Below are 22,677 nucleotides of genomic sequence, written 5' to 3' on the forward strand. Positions count from 1 at the left end.
GAGAAAATTTGATGTTTTGCCGTGAGTATGTATTCGTTATCGTACTTGAAACACTCGCCATACTTTTTAATGCAACAAATCTGAATCTGTGTGTATTTAAAAAAAAAACCTCTGTCAAGCTTTAACTATAGACAAAACATTATATATTTTTTTAACGCAGAAACTCAGTTAATTTGTGAATGAGAACTAAGATCCCCCCCCCCCCCCCCCCACACACACATACACATGTAAGCACCCTTGTCTCTATTACTTTTTTCTCTCTGTGTATATATACGATATATTATGATATATCTTATTATTTCCAAGCATACCTGTAATTTTTATCCAGGTCGACTTCCGTCGATAATGTCCAATCCAGAAAGATTCTGATGAATTGTGCATTGCTTTTTTGATAAGTACGCTGTTGTTCATTCTGCATATTTCCTGCGCATCAAACCATGTGTATCTTTGGACTTGACACATCACATTTTCTGCATCAACAATATTTCAATTAATGAATGAAAATGCCTATCATTAAATGATGTAAAAAGCTATCAGATATTACTTTATTTTTCGACACTGAAATTATAATAATTCTTGAATATTTTATGATATAATCAACACAATGCCTTGTTGATGTTTATTCAGTCATTTATTTTAACAAAAGTTTTCTTTAAATGCCAACACATCAAATCGCTTGATAACTGTGTAAATATATTTGGTAGAAAACTCAGAATATAGCTAAATTTGATAATTATAAAAGTTAAAGTAAGTAATTTGAGTCGGTTTATGTTTATTTCCGTAAAACAGCGACCAGATGTGAAATATTTGAATAAATAAAAAAAATTAAATATCACCTCTATTGTACTGTAAAGCAAACCATATGACGAAAACGTATAAAGCACGCATGATATCTGCAAATCGGTAACCTGAAACATATACTAATGCAAACAACATCATTGATAATTTAATTTTAACAATTGTTCTGAATCCTGACTTTTAAGAAAGAAATCATTTTCCCTGTTACATGTACAATGTATTTAATTTATATTTAAAACATTTTGTCAGTGGACTTATCCTTTATAGTCCATATTTACGAGGACCGTTCAAAAATTACGCGGACTTGTTGCACAGAAGAAATATTTGACGACATAATCGGGAAAAATTTCACAAATAATATAAAAGAATCTTTACTTATATGGTCTTCAAAATTTCATATCAAAATGTTGTAAATTGGTATTAATTTTGAGTGATTTTTCAGGACATACCATTAAGTCACGGCGCAGCAAAATCTTCGACGTCACAAGCATTATAAAAATATGTGATTGAGCTTTCATTTTCTCAACATTTTCCCTTGAGTACCCGTATAGTTTGAGTTACCTTATCTACTCAACACCAAACACCATTTCTTGTCAAGCTTAAAATCTATTAAACAAGTAAAGAATATTCTTTTTTTTGTTTTAAAACCAAAAACTACTTATGAGATATAGTGTGATATTTGTGACTCTCAATCACGTTGTTTACAGTCCGGATAAAGTTAACTTTTCATCTATAATCTTCTTCCCGTCCTCCCGTATAGCCTTTTTACAGAGGTCTTACTGTCTAAAATTTCAATTTGCTTTTTTGGGGCGAATGTCACGAGTAGCCTACTTTACTTCATGTTTTATTATGCATATTTTGGATCTATGTTGCCGATATCTCGAGCATTACACATATTTTAACAAAAGTGTGGTGCGCCGTCAATTCAGGAGACGTCATTTTCACAGTCGTTTTAACGGGAATCGCATCAGAGAAAAAACACAAAATTTATGTTAGTACTTAAAATATTACGTCCGAAATCTAAATACATAATAATAGAACAATTTAAAGGTACATTTCAGAAAATTGTTGAAAAATATCGAGAATTTTAGAAAATCTATGAGTTAATTTTTTGAATCCGCATGCTTTTGCTTCATTTTTTTTGTCGTGCGCCGTACCTCTCCATCAACGATATCAACATATCGATAATTTTAGTAGAATTTTTTTAAAATACAGAAATTCTGCCCAAAATTTATTGGAATCTTTAAGATACATATTTTTGTGAAATTTTATAACTATATGACGTCTGTAAGAGTAAATAATTGCACAGTCCGCGTAATTTTTGAACGGCCCTCGTAATATAGAAATTCCCTTACTTGTTGTCCTTCAAACTGAACTTATCAGCATGTTGGAACAGAATTTATGCAACAATATATACTGTGTTAATGGGTATCTAAGGAATCCTACATGTACATGTAAGTATCTGCATGTATGTGTTTGTAGCCCATTTTATTTACTATTGTTTTTTGAAATAACTCTCCATATATATCTGCAATGTAAACATATGAAAACATTGATAAATTGATAAAAAGAACCTGAAGTATGCATGTCGATTTAGATAGGTTAGACTGTAGGGAGAACGCAGATGTCATAATATGTTTGACAGTGGAATAACGAACTCGATTATAAAGGAGATAATACATGTACAGTTTAAATTCTTATATCTTCAAAAATTATTTATAAAATTCCCTTATGGTTACAAGCCCAATTACAGTAACAACCCAAGTCCAAGAACCATGACGAACTATGACTGAATTACCGGTAAGAACAGGACTAAGTTTTTGAATTCATGGCTAATCTTTTTGACTCTTTGTCATAAAATATGTTTAAATTAATTCAAATTCATGACATTGTTATTAGATCCCTAAAATAGATTTGCTTGATAGTATCATTCAAGCTCTAAGTTTCTTGAAACTATTAACACAGAAATCTGTATACTAGATAGATTTCAATTTCAATGTATACAACGTTTGAAAGTAACGCAAGTTGCATTTTATTTTAATATGAATGGTTTTTTAGGGATAGTCTTACATATCAGCATTGATCTATGTAGGTATGAACATGCTCATTTAAAGAAAAACATTCATATCATGCAATTGATCTGTATTTAGTCGAAGAATATGACCAAAAAAGCTGAATCAATCCATCAATTGTTTTCCTTTTATTTCTCGTTTTATAAGAAGGTAAATTTACTTACAGTTTTCCTTTTCTCTTACAGAGATACGATTTTCTATTTGGGTATAATCATATCCTTCCTTTTAAAAAAGATGAAAATAACATCCTTGTTGTTGTTCAATATGTAAAGGCATGTGTTTCACGCAGGAATGAATTTGTGAGCCGGAAGTTCTTAATGCATGTAAATAAAAGAGATACACAAGGACGAATTACTGAATGCATGTTTAAAAGATATCATTAATTTACCCGTGTGCTTTTAAACTATTTTTTTTTATAAATTTCGTTTTGTTTTTTAGTCGTGGCTTATTAAAAGTAACTAGATTAAGTTTAATATATATGTATATCAAAATCCAGGTTTGTTAATATCTCCGCACAGTGTATGAGCTGGGCCATGCATTGATCAGTATCGGTACCATCCTGAGTGAATTATTTTCACAGTCATTTAACTGCCTATAGAAATAGTTTCCTCTCTCGGGGAATCAATAAAAAATTGCAAATTCCCTCAAACTAAACCCAAAACTGTATACGATTAGTAACGCGTTTTCGCGTTTTGAAAAGCGATTTAGAGAATAATTGTATGTTTTCTTCTTAAATGACTTTTAACGTGGGAGGTATGTAATGGTCTGTCAGGTTTTATCACCAGAAGTCAGATAATTTATTCTATGAAGCATTTTTCTTTTGTTAAGGTGGTTGTTTTCAATACTTATTCCAATTACACTTATAAAAATTATAATATTTGAACAATAAATATTATTTTGTCTATATTTGAAAGATTGTTTGTAAGAATAAATCAACCTAAGAAAAATGGAATGATTCGTTTCGTATCTATGCGCTAAAAAGGTTTTATATCTATAAAATTTCACAGCACTGAATGCTTTGAAAATGTCATGACGATCATCCCTTTTTAAGAAAGTATACTGATCTGTGTAATAATAACTAATATGGTTTTCTTTTGTTATATTTTAAAATAAAAATCAAACCCTGGTTCTTTTCACTCCTTCGCTTTTTCATAACTCTTTGATTCAATGTCTAGAAAATGTAATATTACCTGCAAAATATATTCTGTTAATCCACATATTTTAATAATGTAAGCTACTACCATTCTTTATATACAAAAATATATTAAATAAACAGTATGCATTCTCTCATGTGCTCATATGTTATTAAGCATTAATAGAAATAAAACGCATATATTATTAAAAACCATTTAAATAAATAGTTTCAAATGGACTGATGATCATTACAATTAAATAAATAGAGACAACGAACAGTATTCAAACTTAATACAGGAGCAGAGCAAACACAGACCTTTAAAACACTAGAGGTGTGATTAGGTGCCATGGAGGATTGAGCATCCCCTGCTAAAGGTCACTCCCACCATATGCTCCTTGTCGTGATTGAAAGTAATAGAACTATATCCATCGACATTTTAGTACGCAAATAATGGCCTTACAAATATGTACATGTATGTAAAACGTCAGTCAGCATTTGATTAAAGACCAAAATGTATTAAATGACGTTAGACTTACTTTTTACTGCTACATGTACATCCATTATGACCCCATAAGCCATTTCAATTTTCTTTCTTTCCCATACTTTACGGCTCTAGAATTATGTAGAAATTAACGTAGTTTAATGGAATTCAATTTAAAATCATATGAAAAGTGATCCAAATATCTATACTAAATCTGACATAATTTTAAAGAAAAGGCCAAGAACATACAAGCTACCGTTTTCTGAAAGATATAAGACAATCTGTATACATTTTCTTTATCTAATATGGAAATAACTTCCATATTCATTACTTGTTTTCCTAAATTTTTATTGGAAATGACAGTTTGAAATATGATTCTTATTCATCTTCTTTACCTTCAAATTATGTCCCGAAACATCTTATTTAAACAACTTAGTTCAAGTTATAAAGCATCAATAAAGAAATGTATTTCTTAAATATGATATATATGTTAGTAGCTTTCATTAACTAGATCTTGACCTTAATAGTAAATTATATTCGCTGACAAGGTCAGTGGATCGACCTAGAGCTTATAATGATGTGTGGTAGGATTGGATTTTACAGAGTTAGTAAATAACGATTATTCTTATTTTTAACGATTGTTTATTGAACATTCGGAAACTTTTTAGCTTTATAAGATAATTTAGGAAACGTCCTTGTATTGGTTATACGTAGAATGCAGATTTTGATTGGATAAGAGAGACACATCTTCAAACCGCGGTGAATTTCTTCAAGTCCAGCATTTCACAATTAGATAAGGTGGCTTAGAACCTTCTCAAAGGCTTGTGCCAGCTCACCTTTTGTTAATCGGGGTGGAGCCCGGTCTCTGTCTCTCTTTCGTTCAATATGGTTAATTGTCTCGTTCACTCGTTTATCCGCCCTTTTGTTTTCCTTATTTATACGCCCATTTAATTGTTGATTTCCCGTTCCTTATTTCTATTTTTGGTAAACCGGTTAGGGTAGGCATAGTAATTTTTTTCTTGCAGGGGTGGGTCACTTTCCTTTGGACTTAGCATTGGGTAGGACGGGCTCTGGACTTCATACATCTGCAAGGTAGGCACTTAATTTTATTAAGGCTCATAAGTAATAAGGTCGTTAGTACATCAGTTTTCCTTGTAAATATATAAATGTAAATATTTTTGTGCTGTTAATAAAATACAATAATTGTTGCCTAATAAATACTTGGTAATTTGCAAATTCTAGTTATTAAAATTCTTGGGTTAGAAAGTCACTTTCGTTACTATTTGAGGTACAAAAGGTTTATTGGTTAATAAGAAGTTGGTATAAAACGTGAAGTACTGTTATTGATAAAAAAAAAAGTGTGTGATATATCTAAGAGGTATTTTCATACGGTCTTATCGTTACACTGGTATCGTTTAATTTCCTGAATTGCATTGATACCATGTAGCGAATTCAGGTTACATTGTTGCCGTGAGTGGTACCTAGGTTTGACGGTAAAACCAAATCCTGTCACAGATGACTATAAACGAGACTGCAGATCTTCTTTCAGCAGGTTGTTTGTCATTTAGTAACTTACCTCGTTTTAAAAATTGTTCATACGTAAAGCCTGCTCTTGTGTGTCGAATCATCTGAGCGATATAAACCCCGTATGCAGGTGACGAAGGTACATGTATATCGCTGCATACGTTAGGGAATTTGACTGTTGAAAAATACTGTTTGTCATAAAGCTTGGTTGTTAGATCACCATTAACGTCTTTATTCAAGTAAAATATATTAATATGAAACATATGTGTCAGAACCTGTGGTATTTTTTTATTTCAAACTCACCTCAAAATATATAGAACCGATATAGATATAAATATTTCATCTTCGAGTTTGTCTCTCAGTTTCACATTTTGCAATTGAGAAAATGATCTTTATTTTTGCATACATTGATTAAAACGAAATATTTATAACTTCCATTCTGGAGTATCAACAACTTCAGAATTCTGAAATAAAAAAAAATTAAATGCAGATATCGATGACAAGCACCACAGGACAATTTCAAGATTGTTACTTAAAATTTGGAAAGTCGGATGTTCGATGGACTTTCTATGGATACCGAGTACCTATAGATGACTGCTACATGTAGGTGATGTATTATAGTCAAAAGCTTTTTATTATTGTTTATTTTAACTAGGAAACTACTTCAGTTGCAACTACAAGGTCCACGATAGGTAGTCATCAACATCATACATCACTCTGCACAGGACCAATGCACAATGCACGTCGGAAAATCCTTTTTCAGCGAGAAAGTAATTTCAGTGTTTTATCATTAGTCTAAGAAAATTGCCAATCCCACGGTACTGGAAAGAAAGATATTTAAGACATCCTATTAATGGAATAGGCAAGTAAAATTTACAAATACGAATAACATAGTGCATTTAAAATTTGCCCAGTTTATGTGATGCTTTCTATAAAGAATAAAACACACTTTAATTAATAAATGAATTTACTTTGAATTAGTAAAATCCATACGTATATTAGTCTGAAATCACCCTGATAAACGTAATTCTAGAATTGAAAATTAAAATTGACATTTAAATGATACCTAACTTTAAGATATCTTCGAATATGCCTGCTTTAATTTTTTGAGAGAAAAAAATCCCCTTATGAGATATTGCTATTGATCTTTTGAATTATCAATCAACGAGAGAAATTTATTATTATTTATAAATCAAATATGGAGGATTATTATGTTTATTTCTTTCTTAAATTCTACAAAAATTTCCAATTTCTTTTTCATGACATGTGCTTAAATGCTCATATGTAAATCTTAATTAGCTTTTATCACAATCGCATGTATTGCACAAAAGAGTAAAAGTCAAATGCAAATCTCTAAGAAAAGTACATGTGATGCTTTGTCAAAAGTTAATGCCCTGACGTCAAATGACGTAGGTTAATTCTTAACGAAAAAAAACAACACTTATTCGTATCTTCTTAATGTGACTTTATATGAAGTCTGGAGTAAGTGTCCCCCATCTCCTCGACTTGTCCACCATGCTGTCCATAATCTGAGAAAGACCCGGCATGATCATAAGTAGTTTCATCTTGAGATTTATTTTGTGATACACCACTAGTACTAATATCATACACCCCGTCCTCTGATTCGGCAGCAAAATTGCTGTGATCATAGACATCGTCTTTATTGTTTTGTTTAGTTTCCTTATCCCTGAGATGATCATAGATGCCATCAAAGGTTTTCCTATATGGTTTTTCTAAATTTTGCTCAGAATTTTCTTCTTTGCTAAAATTGTTTGATGAAAGTCTCTGTTCAGAACAATTTTCGACCATTGCATGAGCGCCATTCACATTAACATAGCAATTTTCATTGATGTTTAGTTTTTCAATATTGTTCTCTCTATCTTCATTTCTATCTTCATTTCCTGTTTTCTTCTTGCTGTTAAATAGATAAAACGGAGAGAAAAAAATGAAGTCAGAATTATTCTATTTTAAAAAATTGCGTCTAAAAGCAGAAGATAAAACGAGATGCAAAGCAAATAACGGTGAGATATACCTACCGGATAAATCTGGTGATGAAAATTATCAAACAGCCATCAAAAATAAAGAATACCAACAAGGACACGATTATAGCAATTATAGTAATCAGGTTTCCTGAATCTGAAAAAAAAGCATTCATAGAACAGTTCCAAACTAAGCGCTTTTGAATTGTGACGGTATAAATGAACTTTATGGAGATAAATAATTAAAAAATACACCGTATATATTATCCGTTTGCATAGTTAATGTCCTGTTTTGTTCATTAAACACATACATATGCTGTTGCTTAATTTCAAAGTGAATAAAAGTGAAGTTATTTACTGATAATAAAGTCACTCCTCAAATCATTTTGACACTGCCTTAGTCCATGTCATGACAAAATAAATATTAATAGGATCAACACCTCTTAAAAAATGAGCACAAGAAATATTTTTATCTTTTAAACTATACAAAGAATATTTTTGTATTTAAAAATGATGACACCCGGATAAATTGCCCTCTAGGTCGGTATGATGTTTCTAAATAGACAAACGTGAAACATGCACGTTACTTTCTGAGAGGCTAATAAGGACTTCAGCTAATCATGCCATTGATTGGAATAATTTCAGAGAAATAATTCTCTGTTATTCTACCTAATTCCAAAAGCCTCTTGATAAGATATTTATAAAACATTTGATTGAAAAAGTTGTAGGAACTTTCGATCGTAAAAGTTTTTTTCTTAATTACAGAGTGATTTTTGTTTAGAATTAAGATGCAAACGAACGTTTTCAAAGATATGTTTTGTATGTCTTCATATTATATCACAAGTATTCATTTTATAAGTGATGGTATGAAGTGCAAGTGTATATACCTGTAGGAATGGTGAGATCGGAAATTCCATTTGTAGCATAATCAACAGTGATGGTTTCAACTAATGAGGTCTGTAAGAAACAGTAATATCAGAATATACTCATATAAGTCTCAAGAAGTCTAATCCAGAATAAACGTGTCAGCAAATCTGATCCAAAAATATACGTTTAAAGACATCTTGTACAGTTAGACTTCTATTGCATTCTTTAAGACCCACCCTAAAGTAAAGCCACGGTGTCCTTTATTGCTATCGTCATGTTAAACATAGGATCAAAACTTTGGTTAGAGGCACTAAAAATCATGCACAATTCTGGTAAATATATCATTGGGATACATGTCTCTTTACAAAGACACATAATTACCAATAATAGAGAGGTTTAGTTACACGTTTTACGTCAAACTTGTACGCGTGACGTCATCCATTGTTGTGTTTTTCGACATCATGACGTCAAATCCGACGTGTAGCTACAAGTTTAGAACGTGTAATACACCGTCTACACGTACGGCATAAACGAGTAAAGTTAAAGATTAAATTCTTTATTTCTTAATTCAGTTGACTGATTTTTATGCAGTGAAAATAGAAGGCTTATCTAAAATTTTCTAATGAATGATGATTCGATGATTCCATCAAATTATTAGCATTTTTATGAATGAAAACTAATACCAATTAAGCAGCTTGTTTATTTTGCATGCAGAATTCATTTGAAGAAGACTCCGCCAATGCACCAAATAAAAATTCTTGGCGGTATTTTTTTCCTTTAATATTAATTTTTATTAAAACTTATTTTAACACCTCAATATTCTTTAATTATTTTTTTTTCAAATAAAATATTTTCTATAAAATAACACAACAGACACTAGTGACATAACAAAAACTATAACCCCTAACCTAATAAGTTATAGGTAGTACATTTATGTGTATTTTCAAGTGCTTGTGGAGATTTTATTTCATTAATATTTTTTTTCCTTTTGCACGTGCAAAGATCTATAGCAAAAGCGAATCAAAAAAAGGGGGGAATGACTAGTATTTTGGTTTTAACAATGTATTGATGTATTTAAAAATATTATTTTTGCCTCCTTTCTAGACAATTTAATATTTGAACCCTTAAATTTTATCGTTTTCAAAACGTTTTCTGTTGGGATCTCCCTACTTCACAAGTGCAAAATGTTGTCTTTTTTGTCGTCAATGCAGTATCTTTATAACTGCTTCCATTTTTGAATTGATGCAGAATTAAAAGCCTAACTGTCCTGTAGAGGTACTATTAAAGAGAATATTAAAGCGCTCCTCTGCAGGGAGATGACAATAAGTATAATGATTTTTCATTGTTTATGATATCTGTGACTAGAATTAGTTTGAATTCCAATTCTCCTTTGATTTGTTTAAATTAGAAAAAAAAATAAACACAGTGCAGTTCAATTAATTTATTTTATTTCATTTTTTTTACTCTTCAATCACGAAATTTGCATACGAACAGTGCGTATAACCTAATCAAATTATTAACGTTGAAGTCAAATATACCGTGTACGTCAAAGTTTCGCGTACACGTTGTTACGTAACTAAACCTCTGTAATATGTTGTATATTAAAGGCCGGATCTGACCTAGATAAATATCCACACGGACAGCAATTAAGCATATTAGGGAGCTGGCCACACCTCGCATCTGATAAGACTGCAGAGTTATGCTATTAATAGATAGCAGCTTGCCACTTACACGTGCTTAAAATAAGACAACAAAGATTGTGCAAATACATAGATATTTTAATTATTTCTACGTTTAGAAAAAACATGTTTTATATAACGCCACCAAATGTTTTTCCTGAACTGAAATTTTTGTTTTTTATAGTTCTTTTTTCCAAGTTGCTTACGTGGGGTTTTAGGATTACGTGTGTAAGTGATAGAAGTAATGTCTCTACCCACATTTTCATTCCAGTGACACGTACCAAGGAATGCTCGCACTTTATACTGTTCACTACCATAAGCAATTCTTTTATCCTCATATATATTTAAAGTGTTATTAAAACTCTCAACAAAATAAGTATCACGTCCTAATCGAAAATCATCCGGATTTTTATAGATCACTGAATTGATTATAACACCTTTTAATAGTTTTTCTGCAACAGGGTTTTGAATCACCACTCGGGAAGATTCGTAGTTTGGATCCACTTTACATCTTGAGGAAGAATGACATCTTTCATGGTTGTTTTTGTAGTGATCTAAGATGTTGTCCAACATTTCTCTGAGCGTACCTGAGTCTCCACCACAGTGTTTGATGGCCCAGTAGAAATGTGTAGAAACGGCATCCGGTTTGTCGTAAAGCTCCTCGGACCACGTTTTACCTTCTCTGTACCGTGGTCCACTTGAAATGGTGGACATGGCCTTCTTAATATTTTTTATGCCATGCCAAATGTCGTTTTGGTTGCAGGTAAATCCATTTTCACGTTCTCTGACTAGTCAAACTTCTCTGTGTGCGGAGACGCAGAGGACTATGGGTAGTATGCCTGACTAGTTTGTTAATTGACATATTTCTGTCATGCGTGTGGACGTTGACAGAAACTTGTTTGCTGTCAAGATCCTCGTAAATTTTTTCAGTTCCAATTTTTTCATGTCTCTGGGTAACTGGATCATCAGTGGTCGCAACATGCACACAGTTGAGAACTTTATGCGTTTTTTCTCCTATTGCCACCACACTGGTGTCCTGGGCATTTTTCCGCCACCCATGCCGTGCGTCAGTAATGATGTCAATTCCGTCTAAATTGTCATATAGTCCCACTTCCTCTAGTAAAGCGGTGTGAATAGAGTCTTCGTACTCTTGCTGGACAAATGTCTTGTACATTTTAAAAAACGAATTCCGTTTTTCTACAGAAAGAACACCGATTCCTGCTTCTCTGCAAAATCTAGAATAACAGGATGGCAGCATACCACTACACAAGAAAGCATGATTAATTCTTTCATTGATAAGATACTTTCCGTTCGGAAGGTATGGTGAAGATGCCCAAATATACCTGTGTTTAGGACGATCGGTTCTCGAACAACACAGTTTCAAAGAAGTGACGTGTCCCCGTTTTGCTGCCTTTTTTACCTCCAATTTTCCTCCACAGTGTTTCCCATGTACAGCAGCTACATCCATGAGTTTTTTCACAGAAGGCAGCGATGTCACAAAGAAGTCCTGGTTCACCTGACTTTTCTTAACATTAATATAAGTTCCAGGTGTTTTGGGATGATCGTCGTTGGCTACTGACTTCTTCCAGGTAGACAGCAAATTTTCAATGATGTCGGCATTGTTGACAGGTCTACCCAGTTGTTTGACTAACATTTCCCTGACTTCCTGAAGACTTTGCATAATATTAATTTTCTTGTCTTCATTAGCTGGTATTTCTAACTTAAAAGTTGGAGGACGCTTTCGTTTGTTTTCAGCCATGATATAGTTTCCCAGTAATAATAAAGCTTAGTTAATGACGCTTATTCTTTGAATTACTCCTGCTTGTATGTTAATATATAATATATATATATTATCTATACTAAAGGGGGTCATATTTCAGTGGACTGTACCATTTTTTAACAAGTTGTTATCTAATAAAGAAAACATTGACAATTTTGTGAATAATAATTAACGCTTTTAAAATTTATTAGCACTTTACTAATTTAAAAAAAAAGATTTTATAAATTTTGTGGGAATAGTTTTATTTACATTAATGACAGAATAATAACAATGTGGTTGCCCCCACTACCCCTGTTTAGGTTTCAGATGGAATTGACCAACTTCCACAGACACATGGAGGGACCTCCCGCCAAATGTCAATAAATCAGCCTAGCTGTGATACAGAGCAGCATAAGAAGGCTCAGTGGGGAACATCCATAAAACATATGCATGAGAGAAATACAAGCAGTATCCCAAATATATACATATGTATAATTTATTGAATTCGTCATCTACTTTTATTATTTCCAGTTTTATCAATAAATAAGGAATTATATTTAATTATAGTAAATTAAATGAAATCCTGAGTCCCCTAATAGACCTCTCCCTTGCAAAACTTCCCTCCAAAACAAAACGCGGTCTCAATTTAGCAAAATGGAGGAACAAGAAGAGAAAAGTGTTATTTCATTGAGAGTAAATTCAGAACAAAGGGAAGCCATTATACAATTCTTTAATTTTAATAACTGGGATTTAGATGAGATGAATGGAGAAACTGATAACAATGAGGATGATGGCGTGAACTTTGAAAGGACATACAACATCCCGCAAAATGAAGACTGTGAAGAATGTCAAAATTGTTTATGTAAACCATGCATAACTCATGAACGAAATATACAAATGTGGTGGGCATCGGAACCTGTGCCACCAAACACACGGAACAGTTCCCTTAGAAAAGAAAGGTATAAATTCTTTTGGACTATGCTTTTCCATAGAGGTGTGTTTTTGGATGAGAGATATATAGCTAGGAAAAGATCTGCTTTACTCAACGATCCAAGATTACGAAACACTGTGTGCCATCGTCGAGATATTTTACCCAAATGTGTATTAGAACTTGTAAGGTATTGGTTTCCTAATCCAAAAAATAAGCCATACATGGGGCATCGTTGGAACTAAAAGAAAAAAATGTCCAAGATTTCTTTTTTAATAGTGTGACTAATAATTGTGATATTTTCTTTTATTTTGTTTTCCATTTTTTTTTTTTGATTGTTTACTGGGTCTAACCTTCTGGCAGCTACAGACACGTGTTCACGCTGATAATCCTTGTTATCTCGCCGATGTGATGCTTCACTAAGTGACTGAAACAGCATGACTGACCCAAAGTGATAATTGTTTACACTCTCTATGATCTAATCACGGGCTTTGATTCTAATTTATTACTCGAGGAAAGGATAATAAAACGTATTGAGGATTATTTTCGGAGTATCTTTGTCTTTCTTTTGAGGTAAGAATATGGCGGCCATTTTAGCATGCGTCAATAGCGACGAGCATTTCCGGTGTAAATGTAAACATTCAGCAGCTGTCCATCAAACTCCAAAGAAATTTGAAATTTCGATCGCCTTAGAATCTTAAATGAATATTATAGACTGTATTAATTTTTTTACACTGTATTTTAATCACCCAAACACATCTGATAACTTAGTTAGATGACTCAACAACTTTCGGAAGGTGTATATTGACGGTATAGATATAATTTTAAAAAAATCTCCTGCGAAGTGAAGAGTGGCAAGAAAGTTGAAATTTCCTCCATTTTTCTCATTGGCTGCTATTTATACCCCAGACCAGCACTTTAACTGCAACTGAATTGCACCTTTTTAGCGTGAAAGAATGATTACAGGGATTTTTTTTTTGCTCTCCTTAGATTTATGCTTCTTCTTTTTTCAATCGAGCAATCAGACAAACCCAATGTACAAATTAAAAGGATAATCTAAAATGGTATCATTTTATGAATAAAACACTTCTTGAGTGATTATACAATATAGATTTAAAACCGAACTACGAAAGGAAAGGAAGCATTTTATAAGTTGCATTTAATAAATCTAAATTATAATGCACTGTAGAATACGTCTGCAACTCAAAATATCCATAGGTTACCTTTTGTGAAACTCAAAAAGAAAGAAATATACAATGTGAATTAAAATTTATGATCTACTAGTCTGAAATCAATATTTTGCAAGGGGCGGGGGGAGGGGGCATTGATTTCGAGGTATAAAGAGATGCATGAGTTTATGTCCGTCCAACTTAAACTTAATTTTTCACATATGTATTACTACTGAGCAATTCTCCATCCATGAAATTTATTCCCCAAGAAACAGATACTCATTCCACAAAATATGAAAATTGACCCTAGCTATGAAAATATGTGATTTTACAGTATCAAACATATGAACAATAAACATTTACCTTTTGGCAGAGAACATAACTCAGTTTGTTGAAACAATCGACAAATACACAACCAGTGTGGTTACATTTCTGACATTGCAGGAAGGTCCGTCTGTGTTCGGCGTCAAGAACAACACCTGGACAATATTAGTTATCCAGGTTCAAATCAAGGGTGTACGGGGATTTACCCCGGGTTTTATTCCATACACCCTGAGGCCGCAGGCCGACGGGTGTATGGAATACAACCCGGGGTAAATCCCCGTACACCCTTGATTGGACCTGGATAACGAATTTATTTCTTTGTATCCATAAAAGTGCTTTGTAAACATCAAAGTGTGTCTCAATCTATCGATAAGAAAACTACTTACTACAATGCATCGTGACGTCATGTTATTTGGCTTTTATCATAGAGAATGTGTGCATTGTGACGTCGCGTTTTATTTACACCCGGCTCAAGTCGGGTGCAAGGATATTTACACCCGACTTTGTAACCAATCAAAGCTCGTGTTACAAGCTAGATAGGGAATAATTAATTCTAAGGAGAATTAATTACATGTATTAGTAAGGAGTTCAACTAATAAATGTATATATTCAGACTGCAGAACACAGAAGTGGTAATTGAATAACCAGATAGAATATATCAAATAAAATATAATGAATTGATCATTAATTTTAAAAATATTATGTCAGAAAGCGTAATAAATTGGGGTCAGTAAAAACTACGTTCTATGATTTTAAGTGTAATTGAGCTCTCTATTACAAACATATTTGTTTCTCATGTCTTTGTTCGAGATAAAATTACAAATAGTTAATATACTTTATTTTTACAAATACATGCATTAATTTGTTCATCAATAGTCGCAGTTAAAAAAAATCATGTGCGGGGCGGGACAAAAAGTGCAGGAAGCGGGGCTTGTACGACGTGGTTTGGTGGAATCAAGAGCATGTATATTTAAGGAATCACTGTTTAGTTGGTATAGTATGCCAGGGCATCAATGATAGTGAAAAAATGGGACAATTTGCATAACGGATGAAGTCCGTTATGCATAAATTATCCCATGTTTCCCACTATCATTGATGTCCCTGGTATACAATACTAACTAGCCAGTGATTCCTTATATTTCAATTTCAATGTGAAATAAAACTATAGATTTAGATTTTTTTAAAAAATGGATATAGATTTAAATTACACGAGAACTCCCATGCCAATTTCAATAGATCTCGCCAACTGACGTCAAACAAAAAGGCAGCCTCGCGAAATTCACATGCATATTTGGCCTCTTTAGCGTCAGACACAAAGACAGATGCGCACGAGATTTGCATGCATATTAGACCTCCTTAGCTCCAGACCTATCGACCTGTCTAATTTTCATTCCGGTTGAATTATCAAGAAATCAACTCTGCTAACTTTCAAAGTTAAGAGTTATCAAAGAAAAAATAGAAATGAAAATAAATACGGAATAACCGTCAGATTTTTTGATTTCATGACGATGAGCAATCGACTTGCGTGCGTAATAATTTTATGAAGCGTTTATTCAAATTATCACACAAGCCACTCGATTGATCACATCATGAAATTAAAAAAATAAGAATAAACAGTTATTAAATTAGACAGTTTTTATAATATATACATTGTGATTAAGAATGACCTTAAAAAGAAATCTTTCAGGTAAGGATAATTACCATAAAACGTTACAGTTTTTTTACACAATATTTGAAATACATTATCTCTAATTCATTGACGGAATTAAAAATAAAGTTCAACCTTTGCATGAAATATTACCTATGTTTTTTGTCTCAATTTAATTCTTAAAAACTGATCGAAAAATCAATAATGACTTATGTTTATTTTTTCTGATCTTCAAAGTAGGGTGAATTCACCATGCATCGGACGCCGTTGTAATTCAACAAGTTATAGCGATATCGATACCGACGGAACATTATCAAAATGGAACTTAACATTTAGTCTGTGAATAAAATATAAATTTGGGACACCTATATTTGCTTTTATTTGAGAAAATATCATTAAAAACCTATTTTTAAAAAATGACTCGGAATTCACCATGGATCGGACATCATTTACCATGCATCGTACAAATCTTATTTGAACCGGGAAAATGTCGTACCTTGATCACAGTGCTTTATAATTATTGATATGAATATACTTGTATTTTTTATTTAAAAATTAAACGTTCGCTTACATTTAATTGACGATATCATTTTACAAATATGGAAAGATGCAATATGCCTTACTTTGCCTTAGAAAGGCTTTAAACATGTTAAAATGCTTGTAATGCGGTAATTCGCGCTATTTCCTCACAAGTTAAAATACTCTGGTTTGTAGAAATGAATTAAATCAAATTCTAGACGTTATATATCACTAATGTGTATTTTGACTGAAAATGTAGAGTTTTTATTTTCTATTTCCTCAAAAAACAGCTGTTAGTTGGGTTCTGTATGAAAATGGTAGTCATTACCTATGAATCGGAAAGTGTCCGATGCATAGTTAATTTGTGTCCGATGTACGGTGAAATGAGCATACTAGTAAAAACAAGCTCTAATTAGAATTAAATAAACATTAAAATGAAATTTCTTTATAATTTATGCAAAATTACCAATCATTGACAAAATTCACCAAAGTCCGACTCGTTCCGTCGAAGTCGAATATAAAGAACGATAACTCTAAAAATTGCAAAATCATAAATTTCTGGTTACCTCCCTTTGGTGATGTAAAATATGACGTAACTTCAATGCCATTCTCGGGGTATTTTTATCACAGCATGATAATAACAATTGGCATTATCCAAAAATTTAAATCTTCAGCTTCAAGACAGAAACAAATAAATACATGGAACTCATAAGTTGAAAGAGAGTTTATTGCCTAAAGTTGTCCGAAGCAAGGTATGTGTCCGATGAATGGTTAACTCACCCTATGTGTTTTAAAAAGGCTTTTATTAATCAAAGACTGCCATATACACTGTATCCACAAATATTTGAACGTGTGTGTAACATGCATATCTTTAACTACTTTCATCCCATTGTACTCAACGGGTCTGTATCTGTAATAAAGTGTTATTAGCTATATGTGTCCTATTTTATGGAAAAAATTTGCCCAAATTTTGGTAGGAACTTTTATAAATCAGTTTCGTACTTTTTGGATAAAGCAATGTTATCTCTGTGCTTAAATGTTAAATTGATAATTAACCTCGCGTAGTAGATTTAAATAAACACAACCGTTTACCTGTATCATATCCAATATAAACTTCCTTTGCAATGCCAAGCCATGATGAACCATCCCTTGTTCTAAACAACGCTCGGCATGCAAGGGAGGCGTTGATTAATGATATATTTCCATATAAGTAAGTAGGCAGAGACCATGTTTTGCACCAATTCATTGATTCTTTCCAGTTTTGTTTTGCATATTTATCTGTAAAAAAAAAAAAAAGGAAACATCAATTTTCATGAAATCTCATTAAATATTTTAATATTACTGTAAATGAACTTTTAAGACATTTTCACTTGAGTCTTAATTGGATAAAAATAATGTTTCAAAATTAGGGGAAAAAAAATTTAGCCTTTGTCATGAACAGAAATAATGATCCATTTTACGTCAAGTGGTTTTTTTATTGAATTCAGTTGAGCTTGCAAAACTAACTGGCTCAGTTCTACATTACTTTTTAGCTCTACTGGTCAGAGACCAGAAGAGCTTATGCGATAGTAAGGTGTCCGTCGTCCGTCTGTCTGTCTGTCTGTTCGTCTGTCTGTAAACAGTTTTTCAAAACGCTACTCCTTCTACAGTTTTGGTCTGATTTCATTATAACTTGGCACACAAGTAGACTACACTAAGATACACAAAGTAGTGCATCGGATTTTGATTTCGATGAACGGTGTTGCCATGGTTACTAAAAATAGAATTTTCTGTGAAATTCCTTTAAAACGCTACTCCTTCTACAGTTTTGGACTGATTTCATTATTACTTGGCACACAAGTAGACTACACTAAGATACATAAAATAGTGCATCGGTTTTTGATTTCGATGAACGGTGTTGCCATGGTTACTAAAAATAAAATTTTCGGTGAAATTCCTTTAAAACGCTGCTCATTCTAGAGTTTTGGTCTGATTTCAATATAACTTGGCACACAAGTAGACTACACTTAGATACATAAAATAGTGCATCGGATTTTGATTTCGATGAACGGTGTTGCCATGGTTACTAAAAATTGAAATGTCTGTGAATTCCTTTAAAACGCTACTCCTTCTAGAGTTTTGGTCTGATTTCAATATAACTTGGCACACAAGTAGACTACACTAAGATACATTAAATAGTGCATCGGATTGTGATTTCGATGAATGGTGTTGCCTTGGTTACTAAACATAGAAATGTCTTTGAAATCCTTTAAAACGCTACTCCTTCTGCAGTTTTGTTCTGATTTCAGTATAACTTGGCACACAAGTAGATTACACTAATACCCCATTCATACGACGAAAATTTGCTTATGTGTGCAAATTTACATATGAGTAAATATACACACGTAAGTAAAAGTTAATTTGCTATGCGTTCAGACGAGATTTGTGTACTGTAAGTAAATCCTTGTATTTTCATATAAAATAAGGAGATCCATAGATTCAGAATTGTGGATTTTTATAGAGAAAGGTTATTTTCTTACTCTTTGGGTATAATACGACTAAGTTTTGAATGTTCCTCAAAGAAAGTAGGGACAAATCCGATCCATTTGTTTTCTGGTACGGATAAAAGCGAACTTAATAACATTTAGGAAAAATGTGTATACTCAACTAAAATCACCTAATACTTAAATATAATGAATAGATATTGCAAAGATAACCAGAGCTAATAAATGCAAACGTTTGTTTTTGGTTTAATTGTATTCCGAAATTTTAATTTTATTACATACTGGTATAACTTTTAATATTTCATAGATTTTTTTAACAGTACGCATGAATTCAATGTAATACAGTGAAAGGGGTAATCATGATCCAGTTGATATGACCTTTTTTCTTCCAGAATTTTAATGGAAAATAATGACGCAATTTTTTTGAAATCTCTTATACGACTAACTTTTGAATGTTCTTCAAAGAAAGTAGGGACAAATCCGATCCATTTGTTTTCTAGTACGGATAAAAGCGAACTTTATAACATTTAGGCACTTACGGCCTTTGAGCAGGGAGGGATCTTTATCTTGCCACACCTGCTGTGACACGGGGCCTCGGTTTATACGGTCTCATCCGAAGGACCGCCCCATTTAGTCGCCTTTTACGACAAGCAAGGGGGTACTGAGGACCTATTCTAACCCGGATCCCCACGGGGGAAAAAGAAAAATTAATTAAAATCATTGTTTAAAGTTGGAAAATGGTTTGGCGTCGGTTCTAAAGACTATAGAGGAGTTAAGAAAAAGATGGTTGACTACTGGTTGGCGTCTTCAGAAGAATAAAGGACAACTGGAAATCTTTTTGGTGTTTGGAAATCTACAGTTCATCAAGTTTGCGAGTTCATTATGAAGTATCTGCTTGAATATTACATGTATTTTCCAGGAGAATGAAATGGGCAATCGATTTTAAAAAATTCAAACAAAAGAAATATGTGAATAGGAAATAAACACGAATCCCCTAGAAATTCATGGTGGGATCGGGTGCCAAGGAGAATACTTAAAATGCTTTTTTTCAACAGTGTTGTTGAAATTCCTGTAACATCAATTTATATGTCAGTAGCTTGTCTTGGTTTAAATATAAAGAAAGATATAAGACAGTTAATCTGTAATGGGACCCGGGCGATTGATGCTATGCCTATTCCTATTGCAGCTGCGGAGCATTCCCATGAAGACTACTTGAATTGTAACGGGACTACTTATTGATCCTGCAGGGCAGTTTTTGCGCGAGCACAGCTATATTTTTATAATTCAGAGGCATAAACATAGGTCTGCCATAAAGGGTGCAAGATGCGCACGTTTTTGCAAATTCAAATCTTTATCTAATAGGACACTGGAGATATAGTGTAGATCCTTGTTTTCAGAGTTGAAAATGCTATTTGTGGAAAGAACTATGCTAGAACAACCCGGCGTATCCTTTAAAGACTTTAAAGCACTACCCTAATCAAAACTCAAATTTCTTTCAGCTGTCCTTGAAGTACAGCAAAAATGACCATAAAAATCCAAGTTTTCCTTTTGCTTTCTAGCCGTCATGTTACCAAACTGATGTTATACACTTTACAATGCATAAACAACCGAAACAACACTTAAACTGGAGATTTATGCGATAAACAAAACAAAATACATACGTAAATCTGCTGCGTGTTCATACGACAAAATTTACACACAAGAACTGATAATTTGCTACAACATGTTTGCAAAAGTTAATTTGCACCTAGTCCTGACCAGGTGTAAATTTACTCAACTTTGCAGAATTTACATGACATTGTGAGTAAGTTAGTTCATACGACAAAAATTTCAGATGTGAGTAAATTTACATATGAGTAAAAAACACTGGGGTATGCAAATCATGTCATATAAATGGGGTATAAGATACATGAAATAATGCATTGGTATTTGATTTCGATGAACAGTGTTGCCATGGTTACTAAAAATAGAATTTTGCATTGGTTTTTTATTTCGATGAACAGTGTTGCCATGGTTACTAAAAATAGAATTTCTGTGAAATCCTTTAAAACGCTACTCCTTCTATAGTTTTGGTCTGATTTCAATATTACTTGGCACACAAGTAGACTACACTAAGATACATGAAATAATGCATCTGTTTTTGATTTCGATGAACAGTGTTGCCATTGTTACTAAAAATAGAAATGTCTGTGAAATTCCTTCTAAAACTCTACCCCTTCAACAGTTTTGGTCTGATGGCAATGGCTATTTTTCTCATCCTTTGTTATAAGTACAAACCAGTAGAGCTACAGTCTTGACAGAGACTTCTGATTATCTAATGTTTTGATTGTGCCCAAAATATTTCTTCTTTGTTAGAAAATGAAAAAGATCCTTGAGTCAAAGTTCTAGTGGATTGTAAGAATGGCGTTTTGAAAGAAGTTTACAGAAAATTCTATCTTAGTGAACTTGCAACGCCGCTGGTCAAAATCGAAAACCTATACACCGAAATATGTATTTTCTTATCCATGAAGTGTAATTGTGTACCAGCACCTTTGTATTAAACAATGGGTTTGGATATAAAGTCAAAATGGTATGAGGAATAAAGTTTGGAAAAATGGATTACGGACATACACATGGACGGACACACAGACAGACGGATGACGTTACCTTACTACAACATAAGTGCTTCTGGCCAATGACCAGTAAAGCTAGAAAAAAAGTTGAAAGATAAACAACAATCTTGACATGCTTATGCTAATCTGTTAACAATTATTCCCTGAAATAAATTTCATTTAGTGAACAATAATAATGTCGGAAAAATAATTATCAGTTTATTAGTAATTGTAATAAAATTTATAATGTAAAGGTATCATATTTTTCTTTTTCTTCTTCATGTTCTTTATACCCGCACTTTCTAAAGAAAGTTCAGGTATATTTTTGTTACTCATGTCCGTCCGTCTGTCACACTTTGGGGTAAAAAAATGACGTTTTTTATGCAAAAAGCCCTGTCTTCCATGAACTCTTCTTACATTTTACACAGTAGTCTAATCATCTTTGGGAGATGGTTGGTGGGGTCATGTAGATGTGCAGTAAGGTTTCGGAATGTTGAATTTGCTCTAGGGGATCAAATGGGGGTCGAAAATGACGTTTTTTTATGCAAAAAGCCCCGTCTTCCCTGAACTCTTCTTACATTTTACACAGTAGCCTAATCATCTTTTTGGAGATGTTTGATGGTGTCATGTAGATGTGCAGTAAGGTTTTGGAATGTTGATTTTGCCCCAGGGGGTCGAATGAGAGTCGAAAAATGACGTTTTTTATGCAAGAAGCCCTGTC

At 32.8% G+C, this 22,677-nt stretch overlaps 1 protein-coding gene and 1 long non-coding RNA gene across 3 annotated transcripts; both read right to left on the reverse strand.

Moving 5' to 3' along the window:
* Positions 1–315: 315 nt before the first annotated feature.
* Positions 316–4,347, reverse strand: LOC134266655 (uncharacterized). Of its 2 annotated transcripts, none has more exons than XR_009992013.1 (3): positions 4,321–4,347; positions 837–908; positions 316–470 (listed from the first exon to the last, which is right to left on the reverse strand). It is a non-coding gene; the product is annotated as an uncharacterized LOC134266655 (long non-coding RNA). The 2 variants fall into 2 exon arrangements; XR_009992012.1 differs by lacking the exon at positions 4,321–4,347 and adding an exon at positions 3,035–3,125.
* A 2,764-nt stretch (positions 4,348–7,111) lies between these two features.
* Positions 7,112–22,146, reverse strand: LOC134266656 (uncharacterized). Its single transcript, XM_062748873.1, has 6 exons — positions 21,664–22,146; positions 17,975–18,398; positions 14,755–14,870; positions 8,877–8,946; positions 8,047–8,146; positions 7,112–7,925 (listed from the first exon to the last, which is right to left on the reverse strand). Exons 2-6 carry the CDS (start codon positions 18,126–18,128, stop codon positions 7,466–7,468), a joined length of 900 nt encoding a protein of 299 aa, XP_062604857.1. The 5' UTR covers positions 18,129–18,398; positions 21,664–22,146; the 3' UTR covers positions 7,112–7,465.
* Between the last annotated feature and the right edge of the window lie 531 nt (positions 22,147–22,677).

The sequence above is a fragment of the Saccostrea cucullata genome, unplaced genomic scaffold (genome assembly GCF_032062105.1).
Source record: "Saccostrea cucullata isolate Sc308-1 unplaced genomic scaffold, CSIRO_AGI_Scuc_v1 ctg10303, whole genome shotgun sequence".
In the NCBI taxonomy this organism is placed as follows: domain Eukaryota; kingdom Metazoa; phylum Mollusca; class Bivalvia; order Ostreida; family Ostreidae; genus Saccostrea; species Saccostrea cuccullata.